Source organism: Ursus maritimus, unplaced genomic scaffold (assembly GCF_017311325.1).
Source record: "Ursus maritimus isolate PB19 unplaced genomic scaffold, ASM1731132v1 scaffold_7, whole genome shotgun sequence".
Taxonomy (NCBI): Eukaryota; Metazoa; Chordata; class Mammalia; order Carnivora; family Ursidae; genus Ursus; species Ursus maritimus.
In genome coordinates, this window is record NW_024426885.1 from 55479756 (window position 1) to 55505987 (window position 26232).

The 26232-nt window shown below is 54.6% G+C and overlaps 1 protein-coding gene across 1 annotated transcript in view; it reads right to left on the reverse strand.

Moving 5' to 3' along the window:
- Positions 1 to 348: 348 nt before the first annotated feature.
- Positions 349 to 26232, reverse strand: part of TSPAN15 (tetraspanin 15) — a 46259-nt gene continuing 20375 nt past the window's right edge. Inside the window, exons 2-8 of the mRNA XM_008695970.2 lie at positions 19460 to 19645; positions 18149 to 18223; positions 9563 to 9658; positions 7042 to 7158; positions 3192 to 3239; positions 1693 to 1809; positions 349 to 1169 (exon numbers count right to left, since the gene is read on the reverse strand). Of these exons, the coding sequence (XP_008694192.2) occupies positions 1020 to 1169; positions 1693 to 1809; positions 3192 to 3239; positions 7042 to 7158; positions 9563 to 9658; positions 18149 to 18223; positions 19460 to 19645 (789 nt within the window). The 3' untranslated portion in view covers positions 349 to 1019. The remainder of the gene's footprint in view (positions 1170 to 1692; positions 1810 to 3191; positions 3240 to 7041; positions 7159 to 9562; positions 9659 to 18148; positions 18224 to 19459; positions 19646 to 26232) is intronic.

The following is a 26232-nucleotide window of genomic DNA, read 5'->3' on the forward strand; positions in this document are numbered from 1 at the left end:
CCCAGTGTATAAAATAGGTGTGGTCATCTCTGCCTCCTCCACAGATTTCCCACAGGTGAATCCCTAGCAGAAAGGGCAGGCCGGGGGACGGCAGGCCAGCCCACAAGCACAGCTGGGAAAAGCCGTTTCTGTCAGAAGCAACACCAAAGAATGGGAGAGGCCGTTCCAAACCCGGAGCAGGCAGCCCCCACCAGCTGCCCATCCTCCTGGGCCGCGGGGTCCCAAGCCACCCCAGGTCTTGGCCCCAGAGTACCCCCTTCAATCCTTGCACCAATGAACAGCTTCTGGGCCCAAGCGGAGGGCTTCCCCACCCCCTGCTGACCCAAACAACACAAATGAAACACCAAAAAAAAAAAAAAAATCATGTCTTTACTGTTTGATTAATAAACTGGCTTGGAGGGGCAAGAGTGCGGCATGTGGGGAAACACCCAGCTTTGATTAGTCGGAAACTCCTGTTAACTGTGTATAAAACGAATGTTACAAAAATCACGTAGAAAACGGCCAGCAAAGCAGCAGCCTTGGGGAGGGCTCAAGGTCCCTGGGAGGGTGTGAAATGGGCCCAACCTGGCCTCTGGAGCGTGGCTGAGGGACTCCAAGGGGGCCCTGGGGGCCACACACTTTGCTCCCCATCACGGCACACACGGTCTCCCCCATCCTTGCTTACAAAGCAGTACAAAATTGCCCTCAAAGGGGCATAAACACCACAGGCCACGGCATTGCCAGAAATGAATGCGCCCTGAGTGGAGCGCTGAGCACCCCCTTCCCCGCCGGCCCCAGCCTGGAGAAGGGGCGCCCTTGTTCCCCACGCAGAGGAGTGCGGGCAGGCACAGGACCCCAGAGCTGGGGAGGGGCTCTGCTCCCCAGGGAGGCGGTGGCCGTGGGAGGCCTGAACAGGCCACCAGAGCAAACACAGCCAGGGTTTTGGTCAGTGCCAAGTGTGGGGAGAGGATCCACAGTCCTGTCGTGCCTCCGTGGCGTGGCCTGAGCGGTGCAGTCCCGGCACGGTCCAGACGGGGGCGCTAATTGGGGTAGCACATGCAGCATCCGGTGCCTGCCGCCTCCACGCTGGGCTTGGCGCCGGGCCCCAAGAGTCCGTCGGTGACAGAGTGCTCCATGATGATGTCCTCTACCCGGGTGATGTACAGGAATGTCAGCAGCACCCCTAGGAACTGAGGAACAAGGGCAGGGTGGGTGAGGGGATCTGGGTGGCTCTTTCTGGCAGCTCGCAGCCCGGGCCCTTGTCTTCCCCTCCCAGGAAATGCCAGGGACCCTCCCTGTGCCCCATCAGCAGAGGCCCCTCCATTCTGGGACTCCTGTCTCCACCCCAGCTATGCCGCTCACTATCGAGGGGACCTTGGGCAAGTCACTTAACCTTGCCAAGCCTCAGTTTCCTCCTGTGTAAAATGGGCATGATAATAGTATCTACCTCACAGGATTGAAGATGGCCGTGCCTGTGAAGCACTCGAAAGAGCTTTACAAGCAAAGCTCTTGCCATTCGCCTTCTCCTTCCGGCCCTGCAGCCCTCCAAGGGTGAGCCCAGACTGATGGTACGAGAACCTTCTTCACCCCACCCCTCTGTACCTTTTCTGCTCTCTGTAATCACCAAGCCACCTCTCTGAACCGACACCTAGCCCACCATTCCACTTCCGGCTCCGCTCCCTGGGAGACGCGCGGGGGGGGGGGGCAGCCCACCTGGGGGAGCAGGATGCCCAGCAGGAGGCCCGCCATGATGGTGTAGTTGTCCATGAACCAGATGAGCACGGCGTTGGTGCAGCCCCGCACGTAGATGACGTCCTGCACGCTGAGGCGCTGCGCAGGGAGGAGCCTGGCTGACCCCTCGCCTGGCAGAGCCCCCGTCCCAACTCTGCTGCTCGCTCGAGGTCGAGGCCAGTCCTCAACCTCTCTGAGCCTCAGTTTCTCACATGCGATAGGAGCAGATGGCTCTAGACCACCGGGTCTCCGTGGGCGGCAGTGTCCCCTAGAGAGCACTGAGGACATTGTGGTGGCACTGTTGTCGCAGCAGTGGGTGTGGGGACTGAGGGGCTGCGGAGCTAAGGGCAATCCTACTCCACAAACAGCTATCTTGTCTACCTGCCTCTCAGAAGTCCCCCGGGGACACCTAGACGGCTGAAATCCCAGCCAGAATTACCTGAGCCAAAAGGCCAACTCCAGGGACTCATAAAAACCGAAGTGCTTTCTGCGTGGTTCTACCATGCACAGATACACAGCACACACGTGTGTGCACACTGTGTATCATTTTGCAGAAATACTACTGAATTAAGAATGTAAATTCAAGAAGGATTATATTGTATTTTGTTTGGAATTTTATCAAGAATTGTCCATTTTTAAAGACCACGTCCACGGCAAAAATAATGCCCATGGTATTCACATTACCGGCACAACCCCGCCTCCCACGTGTGCCGCAAACACCTGACTGCTTTGTTGTGTCTTCTGTGGTGTCTCATGCTGAGCATTTCCCTGCGAAATAGGCTATATGATTGTAAGTTGTTCTACTTCTCCTTTTATCTCAGATCTGTCACTTGTTCTGAACTGAGGTGTGCAGGTAATTATCTGTGAATTTCATTTCGAGATACTAACTAGCACATTACCAGATGATTATGATAAAACCTGGCCATTGGGTCCGATGGCTTGAGAACCTCTGCTGGTCCATGGCTCTCCAACTGAAATGTGTGTCAGAAGCACCTGCTGGGCCCCACCCCCGGAATGTGCATTGCTAGCAAGTTCCCAGGGGCTGCTGTCACTGCTGGTCCAGGGATCTCCCTTCAAGAACCACTACTCACAGGCATCTCAAGTTGTCATGAATTTTAGCTCCCTTCTCAGCACCACCCCAGTGTCACTCTTAGCCCAGCGGAGTTGCAAGACAGGCCGGTGCTGGGCACAGCTGGGCACACGGGCATGCGGGGGGGTGAGGGGTACAGGCAAGGGCTCGGTGGTCTAACACGGACAAGCCCACAGTAAGTGCTCAGCAAACACAGACAGGCAGGCTCTCCCAGCCTGGGGGATTCTTGGCTCCCTGAGCCCTTCCGTGTGTGGGCCCAGGTGGAAAACCCTGGCAGTCCCCGACTCCTGTTCCAAGCCAAGAGCCCCACCCCTGGGAACCCTTCCCATCACTCTGGGGATGGGACAGGAAGAGCAACCGTTCTCAAGGAAAGAGATTGCAAAGACATTACCTCCTTGTCGATGGTTTTGTAGCCGCACATGGTGTTGACCACTTCTGTCTGAAACAGAAATGGGTATTAGCTGCCACTTCCATCGCGCCTACTGTGAAGGACTATTCTCCCCTTTTCCCTGACAAAAGCATCGAGGCACAGAGTGGCACCGTCAGGACGGATGGCACTGAGACTCCCACCCAGGCAGTCTGGCTGGAGTCTGCCCCTTAACCCCCCTCCTCCACCCCCCACGCCCCACTCAAGAAACGCCCAGGAGCTAGTTCTGAGATGTTTGGGCGGAAGGAGCACTCCCTGCTCCTGAGAGCGGCCCAAGAACCCCGAGAGAAGCGTGCCTTCCCAGGCTCCCCTGCTGTAGCCGCCCCAGGGCTGCGGCTCTGCCGACAGGCTGACGCTGACATCGTGGTCTCAGAGGTCGGGGCCCGGCTGTTCTTGCTCCGCAGGCTCTTACGGAGGAAAACCTCAGACCACAGCAGGGCCCCAGCACACTGCGGTTTACCTGAGGACCAGCCCGGGGCCCCCGACCACACTTCCCTGCCCCTGCAGACGGCCATCCCACCGGTCCACGTGCCACGCACGAGCCTCCCCAGGAAGAGCATTGCTCTCGGGAGCCCCCGGCTGCCGACTCCCCCAGGAGCAGGGAAAGCTGTGGTGGGCCCCGGATGCCACCAAATCCCCTCCCAGCAGGCCCCAGCCAGAGGGCGGCCCAGGGCACAGGCCCTCACTGCCCAGGCCCTGTGTCGTCTCCTCTTCCTCCTGCCAAGTGAGAGGAAGCCAGTGCCCCGGCCCCAGCCTTCTCCATGTGCCTGGAAGCCTCCGTGGGGTCAGGGGGCCCGGGCGCAGGTAGCCAGGCAGGAGCTGCGGGGTGGCCAGCACGGCCTCTGGCGTCCCGTGGTGGCCCAGATCCTGCTCTGCTCCCCAGGAGCTCTGCGGCCGGTCTTAGATGTGCCGTCACGGGGCGGAACATGGGGGCGCTGGGTAAGTGTTTGTTGAGTGAATGCACGCATGCGTGAACGAAGGGATGCATAGGTTCCTCGGTCTCGCCCATAAAGCAGTGGTGCTCAGTGACCCCACGTCATGGGGCTGTTTTGAACACGAAGTGAGGGGTACCCATCAGGGGCTTATCTCGGGGCTGGACGCATGGACGAACGCAGGGGCGCTGGCTGGAGTGACTGGACAGGATCCCAGGCCCTGGAAGGCCAGGAAGGCTGTCTGCTCTCCTTCCACGAGAGTGGGCTGCCCCTCAGGCCTTATCTCAGATGTCAGGACCTGGTTTGCAGGCAAAATCACCTCCTTCAGTCTAGACTGTACCCTGGGTGCCCTCACAGCCAAATCTGCCCAGCACCCACTTAACGTTGCTCAGCTTTCGTGGCTCCTCTGGACGGTGCACGCGACCCCCGCGGAGGCCAGGCCCGGGAAGCAGGTGCTGATATAATGACGGGAACGGTATTTTCTACCTTACGGGTACGTTCTTTCATTCACTCACTGAACAAATATTAACTGGGCACCCGTTATGTACCAGTCACTGTTCTAGGTGTTGGGGATGTAGAAGAACCAAAGAAAGTCTTTGCCATCGTGGAACTTCTGTTCACACAGGGAACGCAGTAAGTAAGTGGACAATGTGTCAGAGAAGGGGACAAGCGTAACCACTTGGCCCCGTGCTTCCAGCCCTGGAGGCAGGGCCCCCGCCCTCAGGCAGCAGACGTGCCACTGGCAGAGGCCTCCTTGCACCCAGAGCCCCGACCCCTCCTCCGGACTCGCCTCCCCCGCCAGGAGAGCCCCCTCCAAGGAGGGGGATAAGAGGCATGCGTGGTCTTTCTACATGTAAAGCCTGCCTGGGTCTGACCACAGAACCGATATTCTCCAGAGGCTCTGCTGAAGGTTACAGGCCCCGAGAGCAGCTCTACTCTGAGGCTGCTCTGTGGCCTCTTCCATCTGGCACAGCGGCATGGACGGGAGGTCAGGAAGGGGACTCCTGAGCAGCCCAAAGAGGGACACGGCGAGGTTCACAAGGGTTCTTCGTGGGTGCTTCCTCTCACTCTGGCCCAGGACCGATGAGCTGGGTTATCTGAGGTCTGAGAAGTGAGTGGGAAGGCTAAGAGAGAGGTCTGGAGGGACAGGCCCCCAAAGGGTAGCCAAAAATGAGAGTGGGGAGCTAGGCCAATTGGACACAAGGGCTCAACAGGCACAGCTGTCGGAGGTCCTGCAGAGCTTGCTTGCTAACCAGAATCTCAGAGCCTGCTTCCCCGGCAGCCTGACCTGAAACGGACTGCTGCACCAGCTCCTAACCAGACCCCCCACGTCCACCTCTGCCCCCCACAGCAGTCAGAGTGACCCCGGTAAAGCTTAAGTCAGAGCTGCCATTCAGCTACCAAAGCCCTTCATTTGACTCCTCGTCACTCACGGGAATACCGAAGTCCTGACCATGGCCTTCAGGGTACCCGGGACCTCCCTGACTTTATCTGCTACTATTCTCCCCCACGCTCACTCTGCTCCAGCCACATTGGTCTCTGTGCCGTTTCTCAAACACACCAGGGCAATTCCCACCTCAGTGCCTTTGCACTTGCTGGTTTCTTTGCCAGGAATGCCCATCCCCCAGATATACATGGCCTACCCCTTCGCTTCCTTCAGGGTTTTACCAAGAACCTATCTTCTCAGTATCTGAAGTTGCAATCCTCCACGCCCCTGCTTTTTCTCCTTAGCACTTAGCGCCTTCGAGCATTCTGTCTGTCACTTGTTTATCTTATCAGTCCTGACTAGAGTGTCAGCTCCATGCAGGCAGACAGTTCTCCATGTTCTCCTCAGAACCTAGAATCACATCTGGCACATAGTAGGCCTCAACAAATCTCTGTTGAATGAATGAATACATGTAGGGCTTGACCTGGACAGCTTGCCTTGGACATTCGGGTGCCACTGCCCTAGGTGAGGAAGTTCACGATCACCCCCCACGGGCTTCTCTGAAAACGCTGGGCTCTTCCCCAGCGCTCCCCCTTCCCAGAAAGCTACCCTAAAATGGCAGCTAAAATTTCCAAACAAGCCTTCCCTCCCGGCCCAGGCTCTTTTAGGGCTGATGCACTTGGCACTGGCTCCCTGACTCATGGGGGAGGCCCCCGCCCCCATCGGCAGCTGCTTGGTTTATAGAATCCAGGAGTGGGCACAGAATGGTAGAGATGTTCGAAAAGAAATTTTCCATGACTCTTCAGGGCATGAGTAATTGCAAAGCTCGCCACCTCATTCCAATCCAGAAACCAGGCAGTTTTTGGACACATTAGTCAAACACAGAGGACTGACGAAGCCCCGCATTTGTAAGCGGTGACTACAGAGGACAGCCTCCCAAGTGGCCATGGAGGGGACAAGCGCTGAGCAGGGGTCCTGCTGGGGAGAGGCAGTGGCTGGCATTATGTCACCACACCCCTTCCCAGGTGCCCTCCAGTGAAGGCTGCAGAGCCGGCCACCCCTCTAGGCCCCCCGTGTAGGAGTCCAGAACGCAGTTCCCACGCTGGCAGCCTGCATTTCATTCCAACCCCGCCAGCCCTGGGCAAGGCAGGCACCTAATGCTTCGGTGCCCCAACTTCTTCATCTGTGAGTGGGTAAAATAACAGGACCCACCCCACGGTGCTGCGGAAAGAGCTGTATGAGTTCCCGCAACTAGAGAGCCTAGAACAGGTGCGCATGGCAAGTGTTAGCCGCTAGTCACGACAGCTACTAGCAAAGATGACCTTCCCTGCCCCCACCCCCAGATGTACCCCTTCCCGTGGCCCTGGAGATTCAGGACACCTTGGCAAAGACCACCGCCTCCTGCCCGCCCCCCTTCCTGAAAGACGAGAGGCGTCTGGTGGGCCGGGGTGGGTACCTTGTTTCTGACGCAGCAGGTGTAGGGCACCCCACAGGCCAGGGGTCCGGGCGCGTTGCAGTCGTGGTACTGGTTTTTGCTCCAATCCTGGTAGTCTTCCCCGCCACAGCACTTGAACTGAGAGGAAGGCAAGCAGGGAAGGGCTGCTGTCACCGCTGAGGCCCCAGGTGCACGCCGGGAAGGGGCCCCGCCAGGATTTATGAGCGGGTCACCTGGGAGGGGGCAATGGAGGCTGTGGTTATCAGCCAGTTGCCCAGGAGGCAGGGAGCACCCCATCCCTGGAGAGGCATGCAAGGCAAGGCTGGACAGCCTCTCCGAGGGTTACGGTGGGGGGGCTGATGACTAGATGCTAGAGGGAAAGTCCTTCCTTGACGTCCCCATCTTCACGTCCCAGGGTAGCTGCTCAACCCTTGAAGGTCCCAGAGACTAGGACTCTATGGACGATGCCCCCACAGCCCGTGGCCCCCATAGCCCGTGGCCCCCACGCCACAGCCTCCCCAGCTCTGCCTGTCAGCCCTTAGCACAGGGGCACCCACACCTCACATCCTGCCTCGGGCTCAGGACCCAAGGGCTGGCAAGTGGGCCTCATTTTCCCCTTAGCTTAGCTTCTCCCCGCATCTCCCCCTGCTTGCTGCCGGCGCCCAGGGGAGTAGTGACTCCACTGAGGGGCTGCTGTGTGTCGGGCGTGGTGGCGTGCCATGGAGTGACCAGGGTGAGCCAAAGCGACACAGCGCGGGGGACAGGCTCTGCTGGGGAGACAGGGAGTAACCCCTACATGGAAAGGTCAGTGGGGTGGTGCTGTGTGCCAGAGGCATGGGAAAGGAGGAGAAGGGGGCTGGGGGGGTGGCTGTACGTTGGGAGGTCAGGAGAGGCCCCTCTGAAGAGGCAACATTTAATCCGAAACATGAACAGCAGGAGAAAGCCAGGCGACGGCGACAGGCCCCACGCAGGATGAGCGAGCTGTAGGGGGCAGCGGGCTCGGAGGCCCGTGTGTCTGCAGCAGGGCGAGCAAGAGGGGAGGGATGAGGTGGAGAGGCTGGCCTAGGCCACAGCCCGCAAAGCCTAGTCAGCCAGAATAAGTAGGGAGCTGGGGTCATATTCGGAGTGATGGGGAGTCACTGCAGGGTTAACTAGGGGAGTGATAGGGTCAGAGGTCCCAGCAGAAAAACAAAGGTGTCCCCACAGAGTCCTTCCAGCTGTCAGCTCTCAGGACCTGGAAGCGCCTCCCCAGGGTGCAGGTCAAAGGGCATTTGCTTTGAGTTCAAGAGTCCAAGAGACCAGAGTTCGAATCCTCATCCTACCATTCCTCGCTGTGTGACTTTGGGCAAGCTGACCAGCCTCTCTGGGCCTCAGAGCCCCATCTGCCAAGCAGGATGAGCGAGGCCAGCTTTGCACAGCTGAGCCGAGGATTACGAAGTCAGGCCATGCACGAAGCCTGGGGTCTGGCACCAAGCATGAACCACCCCCCCATCCCAGCCCGGGAGAAATGAAATCCCCGAGCCAGGGGAAGGCTGGCTCCAATGAAAATATCATGCTTCGCCCGATGGCCGCAGCTGGCCGACACACCCCTGGCAGAGAGGGGCCTCCCGGAGGCTGCACCTGTTGTGACTACAGCAAAGGCCTGAGCCAAGGGAGTGGCCATTGCGGGTGGCCGTGGGCGCAGGGAGGTTTGGTTCTCGCTGAGGGCTAGCCCCCGGGAAGCAGGCCAGCTGAAGCCCCCCTGGACCACGTCCCAGGGAGCACTGCCAGGGCTGAGTCTTGCCCAGGAGCACGTGGCAGCAGTGCTCACCACAGTCAAGAGGTAGGGGCCACCCGAGCCCCCTGCTGCCGATGAGAACCTGAGGCTCAGAACTAAGTGAGACGGAGGAGCAGAAGCCGCCAAGGGCAGCGCTGGCCTGCTGCTGCTCTTACCATAACACCGACAGACGCGGGGGACCTTGGGGGCAGGGACAGTGTCCCCAAATGATAATCATGGCATGGAAAGAAGTGTTATGGAGGAAAAGGAGAAGTCGTGTTCTGTTCCCCAATTCAGGGGGAAGTGGAATCAGGGAAGAGCGCTCTCTACCTCAGGGCTGTCCCTACTTATTGGAGGTGAGCCCCCTGTCACTGAAGGGTCTCGGCAGAAAGGTCTCTGAACTGGGCAACTGGGAGGTCTGCCTCTCCCACCTCAAGGAAGTAGGACCTTTGCCCATTGGAGAGGGTACCCTGGGACCCTGCAAAGCAGCTTGTAGCTATAGCTGACCTTATTATTTTTTCTGATGGGGGGATATCTATGTAAATAAAGAGAGACAGGGAGAGTAGGACATTATGGGCCAGGCACGTGGGCAGAGGACTAGTTGAGAAGGTCAGGCCCTACCCTTGGTGCCCATCCATGGCCCCGCCACTGCCTCCCAACTTGGCCAGCACCTGCTTTGGGAATGGATAAGCCACTGCTCCCTCGTCCTCGCCCTCTTGAGCGGGCTACCGAGCCAGGGGCAAAGGGCACGGCAGGTGCATCTCTGACCCAGAGAGCCTGGCTCACCTCCTTCTGAACAAAGTCCATGATGTTTTTGAAGTCCAGATCGTCATAGTAGTTCTCGATTCCTCTTCGAATGTTGTCATTCAGAAAGTCGATGGTCTATTTAGACAGAAACATTACAAAAGAAACAGACAACTCCCCACCCCCTCAAAGTCCAACCCAAGAGCTCCCAGAACTCGGGACTGGAGCAGAGTGCCCACAAGCTCAAGTAGTCCCAACCCCACCTGCACTACCTCCCTGCCCACACACCCTCTCTGGGCCCTGGTGCCCATCTGATGCCTGAGTCCCTTTGCCATGTCTGAGCAGGAGTAATTCACCCCCTTTCCTATACAAATCAGAGAGCCCAGGCCCCAGATGGGGAAGCAGCCACACCAGGCTGGGACTTCGTTGGCCCGGGTCCCAGCCTGTTGCCCTTTCCATTGCCCAAAGACAGGCCCGAACTGAGTCTTTGTCCTCCAGACCTCCTCTCCACTCTTTTCTGCTATCCAAGCTCTTATCTTATGGATAAGGAAACTGAGGCCCAGCGTGAGGACCTGACTCTCCTGGGGCACAGAGCAGGCTGGGTAGGGGCCTGGCCAGGACTGGAAATCGGCTGTCCTGACTTCCGCAGTGGGCTACTCTTCCTTGCTGCAGGGCTCTGGGCTGAAGGACAGGGCCCACCTCCTGGCTCGGGCGGGGACAATCCCCACCGGGAGGAGCGCTGGCACATCGCCCTCTCCCGGTCACGCCGGGCCTTCTGGATCAACAGCCCGGCTGTTGTGCTGAAATCCAGGAGCACAAAAGGCCCCACAGCGGGAAGGGGTGGGGGCGGGAGTGTGGGCAGCCCAACCCCACGCTCCTAGTGACAATCAGGGCTCTCAGTGCAGGGAGGCCCGCGGATCAGCAGACATTGTGCTGGCACAAAGGGGGCATTCTTGGCTCTGGAGCCAGACGATCCCCGGGGGAGGCGCCTGCGGGCGCCACTGGGAAGACAGGGCCCTGGGTTCCAGGCCTGGTCCTGCCACTGCAGGCCCCACCACAGTGACCTTCCCTCTCTGAGCCTCAGTTTCCCACCTGTGAACCAAACCTGCAGGCCCATCTTTGAGATAACTGCCAGCTCTGAGGAGCAGAGATGAGGCTAAGAGGGGCCATCAAGCCTCATGGTCAAGAACAGTTCCAGCAGCCACCCGGGCCTGACACCTCATTTAGCCGCCAAGCCTCCACTTCCTTACCTGCCAAATGAGGAGGACAACCTCTGCTTTGGAGAGATTTAAGTTTAGAGAAACTAAAGCTGCAAATGTGCTTAGCAAGGGGCCAGGCACATGGTAGGCCATGGTATTATTATAGATCTTTCTCTCCTTTTCCAGGAGACATATACCCTACAGTACTGCTTTGTACCCATCATATCGTGAGTGGAAAATGGCCAATCCCAAGGGAAACCGAGGCCTCAAGTCTTGTCCAAAATGCCTCCTGAGGTGGAAGCAGCCTCCCAAGCCAGAGCCAGCCGCTAGCCTCAGACCCCTCACAAATACCTGCAGCCCAGAGAGGCAATCGGACCTAGGTGGCCCCACTGGTCGCTGGCAGAGAGATACTAGGAGCAAGGGGGCAAACTCCCAGCCTGATAACACTTTAGGAAGCCAAAGTAAGAACTCAAGGTTCAGTGTGGGGTCATCTCCCTGAACCATCTCCAGTAGCGGGAAGAGAGGAACAAAGGGTACATAAGCCACCTCCTTCCCGACACTCACCCTGCTCAGAGTCAAGGCAACAAAGGGACAGGCTCAGGGAAACCCATCTCTGTGGCCAGAAGGAAAACCCTCTACTGATGGAGATCAGTCGCTCAGAAACAGACTGGGGAGCCAACAACCTGACAGCAGCCTGGGGGGCGTGACGGTAGGGGACAGGCCCTCTCCCATGTGAAAGACCACGCACTCGCCAGCCCTCAGTCCTGCACTGACCCCAGGGCAGGAGCCTGCTGGTCACACAACCTGGGCAGAGCAGGGACCCCACGACCTCCGTCCCACCCTTCTTGGAGACCCCCAGGTCATGAAGCCTTTCCAATCTGGGGTGCTTGCTCGTCTAGCAGATGAAGGGACAGGTCAGCCACCGGGGCCATGGTTGGGGGCATCTGAGAAACAGGACACAGGGGTGGGGTTAGTCCACCACCCAGGGGAGGGCAAGGGAACTCGCTCACGGCATTGAATGGCATGCGGGAGGGGGCCCTTGGCTGCACAGAGGTGCGGGGCGGAGGCTGGGGGGATGCCAGGGTCAGGGCCACGTGCATAGGGGCATGTCAGCTTGTTGTAGCTGACTCTCGGGGCATTGCAGACACAGTCCTGGCCTCCACGTCCCTCTGCACTACCCCAGGCCACTGGTCACCTCCGGGCCCCTCCCCTGGGTCACAGATTGTCTGGACTCCCCTGGGGCTGAAGATGGGGGTGGGCAGGGGATGAGGGCAGGAAGCCCCGGGCAGGGTCCACAGAGGGAATGCCCAGGGACCCAATGGGGAAAGGCTCTCCCTCCCTTTTCAGTAAGCAGCTCTGACCTTTCTCCCCAGACCAACTCAGTCTCTGGGTACTTTCCAAACATGCTGACTCCAAAAAGGCCTCTGTGAAAATCAGGCCTCCCATCTGGTAAGTTGAGCTGGGCCCCACCGGGAAGGGAGACCCCGCTGGAGACCCCTCCGAATGGACAGGAGGAACAGATGGCCCCAGGCTCTGTGGGCAGCAGCTGCCCCAGCTCCCTCAGGGACCTCTTTGGATCAGGCTTGCTCTTGTGCTCTCATGAGTGTGTGTGTGTGTGTGTGTGTGTGTGTGTGTGTGTGTGTGTGTACACACATGTGCATGCGTATACCAGAGATGTGAGGATACTTAGGTGGTCCTTGTGCCATGATGGGGCTGGGGATGGATGAGAAACTCCAGCGAGACAAGCAAGCTGTCCAGCTCATGAATTTAACTGCAAAGTGCTCGGCTGTGTTCAGCTACGTTCTGCAGGACTGGGGGAGCCACTCGGAGGATGTGCCTTGTGGGGCATGGCAGGGAATCCTGGCTCCTCTGCTGCTCCCACTCCCGGAGACCAAACCCCCAGTGCCACCCCCGGCCTGCTCGAAACCAGCTCCAACTAGGGCGAGAAAACCACCTTCCCCCGCCAGGATGACGAGGCCTCAAGGGCCACATGGCCCGGGCTAAACTAAGCAAAGCCTAACCAAACATCAAAGGTCACAGGATTTTCAGAGCACATGGTTTAAACCACCAGTGGCAAGCTACAAAGAACTGTCCTTTCTAGTTCTTTCTTTTAAATCTAATTTTAAAGCTATCCAAAGCCTCTGCAGCCCAGCTTCCTGGAGAGGTGCTTAGTGTTTTTAAGTGAATGAGGCATCAAGGGGGTGGGGCATGTGGCGGCTGCTCCGCCAGGCTGGGAGGCTGAGGAGCAGGGGGAGGAGGGAGGAGTGGAAGGGCTGCCACAGGAGCTCCTGGCCTCGAGGGATGGAACGTCACACCCTGAGACCCAAGGCTGCAGAGGTCCCGCTGACACCAATACCAGCCCAGTTCTCACCATGGGGGGGGAGGGTGCTCAGCCTAGAACACCCTTCCTTCCCTTGCACATGGGCCGAACCCTCATCTCTGGGCTTCCCTCCATGCCCCAGACTGTGGGGACGCGTCCTCTTGCCTCCAGTAATGAGACGGACTCAATCTAACAACCAAGGCCTGAAGAGAACCCAGGGAGCAAGAAGAAAGGAGGAAAGAGGGCTACAGGGTTCCTTGGAATATTTGCCAGATCCTTCCTCCAACCTGGCCAGAGGTCACAGGTTTAATCCAGGGTGGGGCCGGAGGAGAAGAGATCCTGCTTCAGCTTTGCAGGGAGCAGTTCTCACTCCCACACACTGTCCACAGTGGGGCACAGTAGCTGTGAGAGTCTGGCCAGACCTCAGTGCAGAACCTTTGCTCTGGGTGGGCAGGATATATACGTGTCCATGTGCTCCGTCAAGCGGGCCACATGTCATCTCCTTTTTCCCTCCCCCTGGCTTCAAGGGTGTGTCTAGAGCCAGGTGGTGCTGGAGCCATGATAAAACAAACAGGCCGGGGCCTGTCTACTGTTCCCTGCCCCGGTGTTGGGTGTGACCCCAGCACCCTCTGATCAAGGCTAAGAAAGAGTCCATTCCTCACCCCTGCCTTGGCAGTAGAGGGAAGGTAGAGGCCAGGAGGCCTGGGCTGGGGGTACAGATGTATCAGCTACAGCCCAGCCCCTTCTGGGTGTCCCACACAGCTCTGCCTAACTGGGGACACATGGGCAGGAGCTGCCCTCTTCTGACACCCCCGCACCCTCAAGAGAGGCCCTGGAACAAGCTGAAGTACTGGTCGGTGAAGGTGAGACCCAGACAGTTGCGGAGCTCACTCAGATTCTCCTCACACTGGCTGGGGTCAGGACACCGCACTACTGATGCCTGGGCCCTTGGGGCTCCATGGCCAGCTCCCCAGGGTCCAGCCACTACACTCCGTACAAACAGAGAAGCCACTTGAGTCTGACCATGAGGTAGTGCTCAATAGCAGAAACCCCGCCCAGGATCAGGGATGGAGTCTCGTCTTCATACCCAGGTATCTGTTGATGTTTTGTTGCCAGTGGTGGCCATGGCCTGTGCCCCTTCCTGAGACCTGAGCGTGAGGTCATTAGCCTAATTTGTCCTCATCTGGCACCACGAGTGGATGCTTAGATTTAGCAGGTAGCCCGTGGGGCCAGACTTGTTACAGGAGGGCTCAGAGAAATGTTTCTTCTCTTGGTGAGGAGAAAATGGAACTGGGGACTCACCTCCTCCTGGCAGCTGACCTTCACTGTTCCCCACCTTTCCTCTCCACCTTACACAGCCCCTTCCTGGTTCTGTCAACAGCCATCCTCAGCATTGGCCAGTCTCATATTTTACGTTAGAGTTAGAAAGGACATTATTTTTCTGTATATGGTATTTTCCCCTATGATTATAAGAAAAAGAAAATTTGGGAGCCAGGGGAAAAAATATCAAAGAGAAAATAAAAATTACCCTAGCCCCACCCCTCAGAGGAAATAAGAGTTAATATGTAAGAGTTCTATTTCTTCCAGATTTTTCCAGGCCTATTTTTTTCATGGTGGAGATCTTACTGCATTTATAGTTGTATGTCTCATTTTTCAGTTATTTTGAATTATGTATCACAGGCATATGAGAACACGGCTCACGATGAGCCTCCGAAGAGCCGAGAGCCCTGACAGTGAGGGTCCTTCCTGTGCTGCATACAGAGATCCTCCCCTGACAGAACCCAGTGAGGGAACACCCCGTCCAATCCTCAGGCTTTGGGTATAATGAGATAATGAGAAATTCTCAGCCCCGACCTCGGCCCATGGCACCCTCAGCTGTGAGGACGAGAGAGCTCAGGCCCCCGGCTGGAAGGAGCGGTGGGTGTCATGGCTGCTACTGACCCATAGGGGACTAGACAATGACAAACCAGCCCACCTTTGTGAGAGCACGCTGGAAACAAGAACTGCTCCTCATTTAGGGGATTGTTTACTAAAACAACCGATGCTGCTGACCACAACCTGGACCTGGGCTCCAGCAAGAAAGCACTAAAACAAAACCTCTGGAAAGCCATAGGCTGGCTGGGAGCCCAATGACTGCACAGAAACGCAACCCCACAGACATATGAAATAAACACTTCTCTCCCCTCGGGCTGCGGAGATGTGAACCAATACCCTGATCTTCCAGCTCAGAGAGGATGATCTGAAAGGCAGAAAAGGGGAAAAGGGAGGAGCAGGTAGTGACACTAGATTGAAAAGACAACTATGGGACAAAGAAAAAGGGAAATAAAAGAATATTTTGAGACAAATGAAAATGGAAACAACATACCAAACTTTGGGGATGCAGCAAAAGCAAAAACAAAAACCTTAGTTCTTAGAAGAAAGTTTATAGCAGTAAACATTTACCTTAAGAAAAAAGAGAAAGACCTTGAATGAAAAATCTCACTTTACACCTCAAGAAAGCAGAAAGAGAAGAGCAAACTGAGCCCCAAGTTAGTAGAGGGAAGGTAATAACAAAGATCTGAGCAGATATAAATGAAATAGAGACTAGAAAGACAATAGAAAATACCTACAAAATTAAGAGTTGATTTTTTAAAAACATAGATAAAATTGACAACCTTTAGCTAGACTAGGAAAAAAAGAGACAATTCCAATAAATAAAAGCAGATATGAAAGAGGAGACACCAAAACTGACACCACAGAAATACAAAGGATCATAAGAGACTACGATGAACAATTATCTACCAACAAAGTGGGTAACTGAAAAGAAATGGATAAATTCCAGAAACATACAACCTACCAAGGATGAGTCATGGAGAAATAGAAAATCTGAACAGACCAATAACAGGTCAGGAACTGGTAAACTAATAAAACTCTAGGGTCAGATGGCTTCGCTGGTGAATTCTACCAAACATTTAAGGAATAATTAATACTAATGTTTCTCAAATTCTTCCAAGATATTGAAGAGAAGAAAATGTTTCCAAAGTCAATACAAGGCCAGCACTCTTCTGATACCAAAGCCAAACGAAGACACTACAGGAAAAGAAAATTATAGGCTAATATCTCTGATGAACATAGCTGTAAAAATCCTCAACAAAATATTAGCAAACCAAATTGAACAGCACACTAAAAGCATCATAGCCATGATCAAGTGGGATTTATCCCTGGAATGCAAGGATGGTTCAACAGCTGCAAATCAATCAATGTGATACACCACAATAACAATGAAGGACAAAAATCATATGATCATTTCAATAGATGCAAAAAAAGCATTTGATAAAATTCAATTATCCTTTTCTGACAAAAATGATCAACAAATTAGGTATAGAAAGAATGTACCTCAATATCACAAAAGCCATACATAATAAACCTGCAGCTGACATCATACTCAATGGTAAAAAAAGTGAAAGCTTTTCCTTTAAGATCAGGAAGAGACAAGTGTCCACTCTCACTACTTCTATTCAACATAGTCCTGAAATCCTAAGCCAGAGCAAGGAACTTAGGCAAGAAAAAGAAGTAAAAAAAAAAAAAAAAAAAGTCATCCAAATCATAAAGGAAGTAAAATTTTCTTGATCTTATATATAGAACATGATCTTATATATATAAATCTTAAAGACCCCAGGGTTGCCTGGGTGGTTCAGTCAGCTGAGCGTCCAACTCTTTGACCTCAGCTCAGGTCTTGATCTCAGGGTCGTGAATTCAAGCCCCCTGTTGGGCTCCAAGCTGGGCATGGACCCTACTGAAAGAAAGAAAGAAAGAAAGAAAGAAAGAAAGAAAGAAAGAAAGAAAGAAAGAGAGAAAGAAAGAGAAAGAAAGGAAGAAATTTTAAAGATTCCAACAAAAATCTGTTAAAACTGATAAATGAATTTAGTAAAGTTGCAGAATACAAAAATCACCATACAAAAATCAGTTGCATTTATACACTAACAACGAACTATCCAAAAAATAAATTAACAAACCCACGTACAATAGCAACAGATAGAATAAATTATTTAGGGATAAATTTAACCAAAGAAGTGAAAGATCTATATACTGAAAATCACAAAACACTGATGAAAGAAATTGAAGACAACACAAATAAAAGGAAAGATATCCCTTGTTCTTTGAAAGAATTAATATTACTGAACTGTTCCTACTACCCAAAGTGATCTACAGATTTAATGTAATACCTATCAAAATTCCAGTAACATTTTTTCACAGAAAGAGAAAAAAAAATCTTAAAATTTGTAAGGAACCACAATAGATCCCAAAAAAGCTAAAGCAGTCTTGAGCACAAAAAGCAAAGCTGGAGACATCACACTTTCTGATTTCAAACTATATTATAAAGCTATAGTTATCAAAATAGTATGGTATTGACCAAAAAAAAAAAATACCCCTAACATATAGATCAATAGAACAGGATAGAGATCATAGAAGTAAACCCAGTCATACCCACTGATTTTCTATAAAAATGCCAAGAATACACAATAGGAAAAAGATAGTCTCTTAAATGGTGCTAGGAAAACTGGATATCCACATGCAAAAGAATAAATCCCCCTGCCTCCCTACTGTCCATTCTCCACTCAGTAGTGAGCAAACTGTAAGTCAGATCACATCCCTTCCCCGTAAAACTCTCCAAGGCTTCCTACTACCTTTAGAAAAAATTCCGAGCCCCCTAACCATGGCCTACGAGGACCTACGAGATCTGCCCTGGTGGCCCTTCCGACTTCGCCTTCTGTCCCTCCCTGTCACTCACCTGCTTCAGCCCAGCAGCCTGCACACCAGTCCATAGACCTGCCAAGCTTCTTTCTGCCTCAGTGGTTCCCTCTGCCTGGACCTCCGTCCCCCCTGAGCCTCACCTGATAGGTTCCTTTTCATTCTTTCCTCATTCCCTCCTCTGCCCCAGGCACTCACCTGTCACCAGTTGTGTGTTATTGTTCTCTGGTCTACCTGTTCAGTGCCCATCTCCCCAGCAGAATGACGTTCCACAAGGAATTATCTACCCTCCTCTCCGCACACCCCTAGTTTATAGCCCAAGGCACGCACGGTGGGAGCTCAGCACACGTGTGGCTGACACCTGCGCCAGAGGCCCACCTGGTTCCGGAAGATCAAGGCCACCACGCCACCAATGAGCTCAATTATGAGGCAAATCCCAAGGATGTACATAAACTGAAAAACAAAATTCAGAGATTCACCTAGAGGGGCAAGAGAAGCGCCATTTGCTCCGAGGTCAAGTCTGCGGGAGCTCTTCCTGGCTCCTGGGCCTCCTGCTCCTTCTTCCTGTGAGGACACAGGATGCGGGCAGATATTCCCCGGGAAACCCCATCTCTGGAGCCAGTCAGTGGTCAGGAAGGGTGACTCAGCTGTCCGGGCCAGACTGCCATTGAGGTTTGTCTCAGGAGCCCTCAGCAGAGTCTGGGTGGAAAAACACCCCCTCCCACACCGGCACCGCCGTGACGAGAGCGGGTCCTCACAGCAGCTGACCCAGAGGCAGGCCTGGCCTGATGGGCAGGCTGGGGCAGCATCTCCAGCTCTGCCCGCAGAGCCCCTCAGAAGCGACTTCCCAGACCCCCGGAGTGGGTGACGCGATGTCTGAGGCTTGAGGGATATACACCCCCTCCCCTGCCCCTTATCACAGGGCAGCCATTGTCCAAACTGATGCCAGCAACTTCCAGCCTCAGGCAGCACCAATACCCTGCTTGTACGGGCTTTTAGGAGCTTCCCATGTGAGGGGGGACAGGGAGGGCAAACACACACGTGGGTGCAGAGTGAGCGGACCTGCCAACCCCGTCCCCCCAGCTTTGGGGAGCCAGTCCTCACTTCACGGAAAGGGGGCCAGGTGGGGTTGACCCCAGGGCAGGCACTTGGCCCGAGAAGGCCCATCGGAGTCCTGGGGCTTTGGCCAGAGGTTACCAGGAAAGATTCCCTGGATCTGGAGCTGTAAGGACTCGCTTGGCCTGAGGCTGCTGGTGACCATTGCAAAGAGAGCGTGAGGACTGGGAGGTGGCAAAAGAGAGAGAGCCCAACGGCGCCATCTAAACCCCTGGTCCCAGTGTGCGTTTGCTGCTTACGTGAGCCAGTGACTCACTGCCCACGTTTTTGGGGTTTGCTTGCTCTCATTCCAGTGTGGTTTCTCCCCCTGTACTGAGAGGCCAGACCAACACGGGGTTCAAATAAGCACAGTATTCAAATCAGCCTTGACAGGCAAAAGTGGAGGGGGCTTGGGCTCTCCTGGCACAATGTGAACAGGTAGACTGATCCAGGAACCCTCTAGAACGTCTGGTTTGAGGCAAGGACTGAAAAAAATGGGCTGCCAAGGGCCCCAGGGTCTGTCTCCCCAGCTCTCTGGGGGACTCCAAGGACCCCCCCCCGCCCCCCGCCAAGGGGTACGTGGGGCCCACTCACCGCTTGGAGGAGGCACAGGTTGTCTCGGAGGGAAGCCAGCACGCCGACGAAGGAGACAATGAACATGATGACCCCCAGGAGGATGAGGATGATGGCCGGGGCCAGAAAGGCACTTTCGAGGGTTTTATATTTCTGCCGCTCCACCTCTGCGTAGATCCCCACCGACAAGACCAGGGCTCCGATCAGCTGCAGCAAGAAAGCAGGGAGTGAGAGAGAGGAAGGACTGACAGCCACTTGATTATCCTACAAAGAGTTCATCCGGGGGCTACGGTGCCTGCCGTGGGGGGGCTCGCCGTACATGATGGAACCTGCCATGGGCTGCGTGGTGCTCCCCCAAAGTTCGTACGCTGCACTCCTGACCCCCCCGCCCCCAGAACCTCAGATCGTGACTATATTTGGCGACAGAGTCTTTAAAGCGGTAATTAAGTGAAAATGAGGTCATATGGGTGGGCCTGACTCCAATAGGACTGGTGTCCTTATAAGAAGAAGAGATTAGGCCACAGACACACACAGGGGGCAGAGCACGTGAGGACACAGGGAGAAGGAGGCCATCTACACACCAAGGACAGAGGCCTCCGGAGAAGCCAACCCTGCCAGACCTTAGTCTTGGACTTCTAGCCCCCAGAGCTGTGAGGAAGTGAATTTCTGTGGTTGAGGCCACACGGGCTGTGGCACTTGGCTCCGGCAACCCGAGCAAATTGGCACAGACCCTGTTTAGAGGAAAGCACCGGTGAACCTGGGGCCACTGTGAGGCCTGCTACGTGGGCAGGTCAGCCCGGGGATATTTCAGAGGTGCTGTGCGTGGTACCCTAACTGTGGACCGTATTTGCCGGAGGACCGTCGGGAAGGTGGAAGGTTGGCGCAGGAGGAATTTTGAGGGGATTTTTAAGTCAAATTCCTTGTTAATCAACTTTCCCAACAGTGGGAAGATAGCTGAGTAGCACTGTGTCAGGAAAAACCAGGTCCTGAAGCCCTTGGAGGGCCCCTCTGTCTCTCAGCCTTAAAGTCTCCTACTAAATTTTCGGGGAGTTTTATCAGCTGACACCACTCCCAAGCCTCAGACACGTCTGGGGCTACACTGCCGCCCTGGGATCCCACTGGAGTGTCCTGACTGGCTCCCTTCAGTCCATTCTCCACACCAGAGTGACCAGGCAAACCCTAATTAGAGCAGGCTGGTTCTCTGTGCGCCGAGAATGAAAGCCACAGCCCTAACCACAGACGACAGGCCCACACGACCTGTCTGAGCTCCCCTCTCACTTCCTTCCCTTCCTCACTCAGCTTTCGCAGCACTGGGCTCCTTACGCTGGAGGGACACACTAAGTGCGCCACCCCAGGGCCTTTGTACAGGCTGTTCCCACTCCCTAGAATGCTCTTCTTCCTGGCATCCACATGGCTCACTCCCTCACCTCCCTCTTGTCTTTGCTCAGTTGTCATCTGCTTTGTGAGGCCTTCCCAGGCCATCTGATTTAAAAGTAGAAAAGCCCTGAAACCCCCGATCCCATTCCGCATTTTATTTTTCTCCTTTGCCCTGACCAGTATTTAACATGCAGCTTTTTTCTTTTACTTTGTAATTGTTTGTCTTCCTCCACGAGGCTCTAAGCTCCATGATAGGAGGGATTTTCCAACTGTTTGGGGCATCCCCAGCAACCACGACCGTCCTGACATTTAGGAAGTACAGTCAGTGCTTACAATCATTGTGTATTGACTGGACGCGCGCCGGACTTCCCTTGGGTTGGAGTCTGACGCTGTGTACCCCATCTCCTGCCTGTCCGAGGATTCTGAGTTTCCGGGCCATACCTTCCTGAGGGCAAGGACACATCGTTAGATAGGCTGGGCTTCCCCACCAAGGAGAAGGTGGTGTGAGACAGTAACCAGAGCCACGCGCGGTGCAGCCAGCTAAGGTCCGAGCAAAGGAAGTGAGGGATAACACAGACAGGATGCTGTGAGATGCCTAGAGTCAACAGCCAGGACGCAGAGGAGCCCGCCTCTCCAGTTCCTCACTGGCCTTAAATTGGCTCTAATGTGCCCTCAAAATAGATCCCCTTGACATCCTTCTGGAGAGTACTAAGACCATCCTGGGTAACGGGAACTGCCTGCTTTCTCTGAAGCTTTGACAGGTGGCCAGGATGCCGAAAGTCAAACAGAACGAGCTTACATAGAACACCGGATGACAGAGGATGGCCAGGAAGCCGTGCCCCTGGGACAAGTTGACCATATCAGGAAAACCATGCGTGAAATGATGTCATCAAAAGTACCCACTTGGGTGAATGTTTAAATTTATAAGGCAGAACACACACACACACACACACACACACACACACACACACACGATACTTTCTACAGGAAGATAGTGATCCCAGGAAGTAAAATCTACCTTTGACAGAGCGACATCAGCCTGAGGCTATCTGGTTAGTTCACACTCGGAAACCAAGAACAAGGTGAGATCGTTGTTCAAGGCCGGCCTAAGCCCCGTGGGGCCCCTAGAACAAGAGCAAAGCAACTTGTAAAAAAGCCCCATCCCCCCCGAATTACCAGACCTCTAAGGAATCGCTCGCTCAACCCCAACCCTGGACCGGACACAGAGCCTAGAGATCCCTCCACCCCAAAGCTGAAGATGATGGTTCAAAAAGACCCCACACAGACAGACAGACAGCCGGAAGCCTTGAGAGCCCAGGCAGGGACTGAATTAAGTATGCAAGGACATAGCGTACATGCGGGCGACAGAGGTGGGGTTTTATCCTCTGTCTTGATGAAAAATGTCTTTCTTATGCTGTTGCTGACCCAACAAGATAACATCTTAATATTTTCAGAATTGATTCCGTATACTTCTAAGAATTTTGTGTTTCCTGTTTTAAAGAATAAAAAGGTCTTCTGGGCAGGAGGGCCCAGGGCCCTGACAACTTCTCCCGGCCCCTAGCTCATGCCTGCCTGAGGCTATGCTTCTGGGCTAAGATGGCCTGCTTTGGAAACCATCTCCAAAACACCAGAGCAGACCTGACCCCAGCCCTCTCCATAAAGGCATAAAGTGGCTTCTTCCATTTTTACAAGCGCCCTAGAGCCCCGGGACCCACTCCAGGATGGCCTTGCTGGCAGGAAACACTTCCTTTGGCATGCTCTCCCTCCTGGGGCAAAGCATCGCATTTTCCTCGCTGATCAGCCTTGCAACATTCCCAGACCACTGAAGCCATAGAAAAACTCCTGTGGCAAACGCAAACCCAAGCGTCTCGACTCCCCCCGCACTGTGTAAACCGAGCCATCACACACACGCTTCTCCTGGTCCAACCCAACAAGCCCTGAGGGGGCTCCCACACAGCACAGGGTGCTCTGGGCTCCTCACTCAAGTGCTCAAGGGGCCGTGGGCACGGGAGAGGCAGCCGTACCCCTCCCAGGAACTTCGAGATTTCCGATGATATTTACATCTCCCATGACATCAGTTTATGTTTGCATCTGACTATAAAATTAACTGTTAGGGCGAGCATGCAATCCCATCCAGAACTCTCTGCTAATTATAGCCTTTCCCCAAAGCTGCAGGCGACCACTCCAGCCCCAGCCAGAAGCAAATGGCCCATTTGTCATGCAGCTGCAGCTAGACAGGGCTGGGGGTGGGGGCACATGGCCATGCCCATCTGGGGCCAAAGAGGGGATGCCGCTGGCAGCCCCCAGACCAGGCCCAAAGCCCCAGGCTTTGCAAGCCCTGTGCCGTCTTCAACAAGCTGCTGGGGAGCCCTGTGGCCCAGCATAAACCAGCCCGTAGGATCTTGGGGAGCCCAGCAGCTTGGAACCAGCTTCCTCATCTGCACAGAGAGGTCCAGCTTCATATGGATCCTGGAAACAGGAGGCCCTGGGAAGCATTCCAGCACCTGTGTCTCCTCCTTCGGGAAGCATCTGACCACCCATCTGCTGGCTCATCCCCAGCTGGGGCAGTCTCACAGCAGACCTGCAAGACCCATTTTCATCCTAAAAGGCACATACAAGGCACCTATTATGTTCCAGGCCTGGAGGTCACAGGAGTCACAAGACTAGATGGGGTAAGACTGGCGTAAGAAAGGGGTCAGAGAGGCTGGAAATGACCTCTACAGTCCGGTGGAAGGAATTCAGTGGGTCTTTGAACTAGAGATGGAGAAAAAAGTCATCTTTACTTTTGCTAATCTCTAGCTGAAATGTTTCTGGCACAAAAAAGGTGACGATTTCCTGGTCTGTAAGAAGCAAGCTGTAGTTCCTACCATGGAGAGGTGCAGAGGGTGCTGGGGATTCAAACAGAAGTATGGGGGGAGGGGGGGGAAGGGAACATGAGTAAATCAGGATGGGCTTGCTGGAGGAGTCAGTGTTTCCCGGAAGGTCCCAAGAACTGCTTCATTCTGGAACTATCTCATGAGGCACTCGAGTTCTCTGTTGGGCCCAAACAAAGCACTTTTCCTGAGTTTCTAGATTTGAAAGGATGTAGGGAGCAGCTAAACTGTAAGGCCCAGGTGAGATTCTAAATAAGATGGGGTTGGCAGGACCCTGCATCCGGACCTCACATCCATCAGCCCATCTGCCCCAGGCCAACCCTGCCTGTGCCTGGGCAGACAGCCACCTTCTCCTCAGCATGCTCGTACCAGCTTGTCTCCTGTGCGGAAGGAGCAGCAGAGGTGAGACAAGAGATGGGAGCTGGCATTCTGGGCCACTGTTATCAGCTCGGTGCTCCCGGCCATGTCCCGCCTCCTCTTTGGGCCTCATTTGTCACCTGTCAAATAATAAAGCCCGCTACCATTTACAGGGTGATGATGCCGCGCAGGAGCCCGCACATGCTAGACCTGCATCCCCTCCCATAACCTTCGCACCCCCTCATGCGTCCGAGAAAGGACCAGTCTCACGTCCCAGGCCAGGGCCTCGGCTAAACCAAGTGAGAGCGTGGGAGAGGCGGAGTCAGGATTCCCCACTGAGGAGTGGGAGAGGAAGAAGCAGGCTCCCAGCGGAGGAGCCTGATGTGGGACTTGATCCCAGGACCCTGGGATCACGCCCTGAGCCGAAGGCAGATGCTTAATGACTGCGCCACCCAGGCGCCCCCGGACAGGCCTTTCGAGAAGACCTGGAGAGAACTGGTCCAAAATGTCCTAGCAAAACAGAAAGGCACCCCGAGGAGAGCAGGGCAGCCCACGGCAGCTTCTATGATGACGCTACCGTCCGGCCCGGCAGCCACTTGCCATGTGCAGCTAGCCGGCTCTTGAAATATGACTTGTGTGCCCAAGGAACTACATTTTTTATTTTTTTTCTCTGTAATTAATTTAAACGTGACCGCAAGTAGCTAGGGGCCACTGTGTTGGAGTGTCCCCCATTGGCTGCTGTCCCTCATCGCTCTCCACAACGCTCCTTTCTGAAGTCACAGTGACCACCCTTATTTAGAAATCACGGGCCCTAATCATCCAGCCACTAGCTAGAGAGGGTTAGATTCGTCTTCACTGACCTCATTCGGCAGAAAACAGTCTCTTCTCCCGGTTGTTCCAAGAAAGCTCACTTCATGTTGTCCCACTCCTCTTGCCCCCAAGGAAAGCGGGTCAGGCCAGACCCAGAAGGCCCTGGCGGTGCCCCCAACCCAGACTGATAGAGGGTCCATTCTGTCTCCTCCAGAAGAGTGCCAGACCCCCCTCTAGGACCATGGGGCAGTTCCAAGCTCTCGGGTCCTGGAGCCCAGGGCCCCCACCCTGGCCCCAGCCCTGCCACAGGCAGCCCCTGCTTGCGGAGTGGGGCTCCTCCCAACCCCAAATCAAAGCCAGCCCCTTGGGAAAGCAGCAGCTGCTCTCTCCTGCTGCCAGAGGAGGAGCCAGTCTCTGGCCTTTGTCACTGGCATTTTGCTGTCAACTCTGCCTTGACCCTGGACAGGACATCTTTCTTTTAACCAAATCCAGACATCAAGTGCAGAGAACCTGGTTAATTGCAGTCCTTGGTCCATGACACTCTCTGACACAGCCCGCTTTCGCTTGTGATGTAATAAGCACCGTTGACTACCCAGTTCTGCCCCCGCTGATGTGGCGTGAACCCACAGTCACACATTGAGGTCCCACATAGGCTTAGGTCTGTTTGTGGCTTCTTATCCATCCCTCGGTCGATCTAGTTATCCCCAAACAAACCTCCCCATCATAGCAACGACAGCTTTATAACACGTCTGGGCATCTGGAAGGCCAACTCCCTTCCTGTCTTCTTTCAGAGTTGCTAGATATCCTTCAATCTTGATTCTCCCGGATACATTTTAGAGTCACCTAATCAAATTCCAAGAAAAAACCTACTGAGGTTCGACTGGATCACATCGAATCTCTAGATCCCTTTGGGGAGGACTGACATCTTTATCGGGGCTTCCTGCCCACGAGCAGGCTTTATTCCTTCTTCGTGTCTTCTTTATTCGCTACGAACAGTGCTCTCCATCCCCTTCAAGCTTTTCGGGCAGAAATGGGGAAAGGCCTCTGGAAGGCCGGAGGGCCCCCCAGCTAGGTCCAGGGGTGGAAAACACGGCCTTTGGAAAACAAAGCTCTAGGAAGCAAGGTGGGCACCCCAGTCAGTTTTGCTTCCCCTCCTGTGGCCAACAGTTAGAGAAGCTTGATTTCAAAGACTCCTACACGCACACAGCACATTCCAGGCTACAAGATAGCTGAGCTGGGACGTTCGGCAGCCCCAGCTATTCGACCCAGCCAGGGCAGAGAGCGGAATTTCTAATCAAGAACCCCCCACATGTACCGAGCACATGTACCAAGAGCTGACCCAGCTGGGACTCTCCTTAGGAAAAGTTTGGGGACACA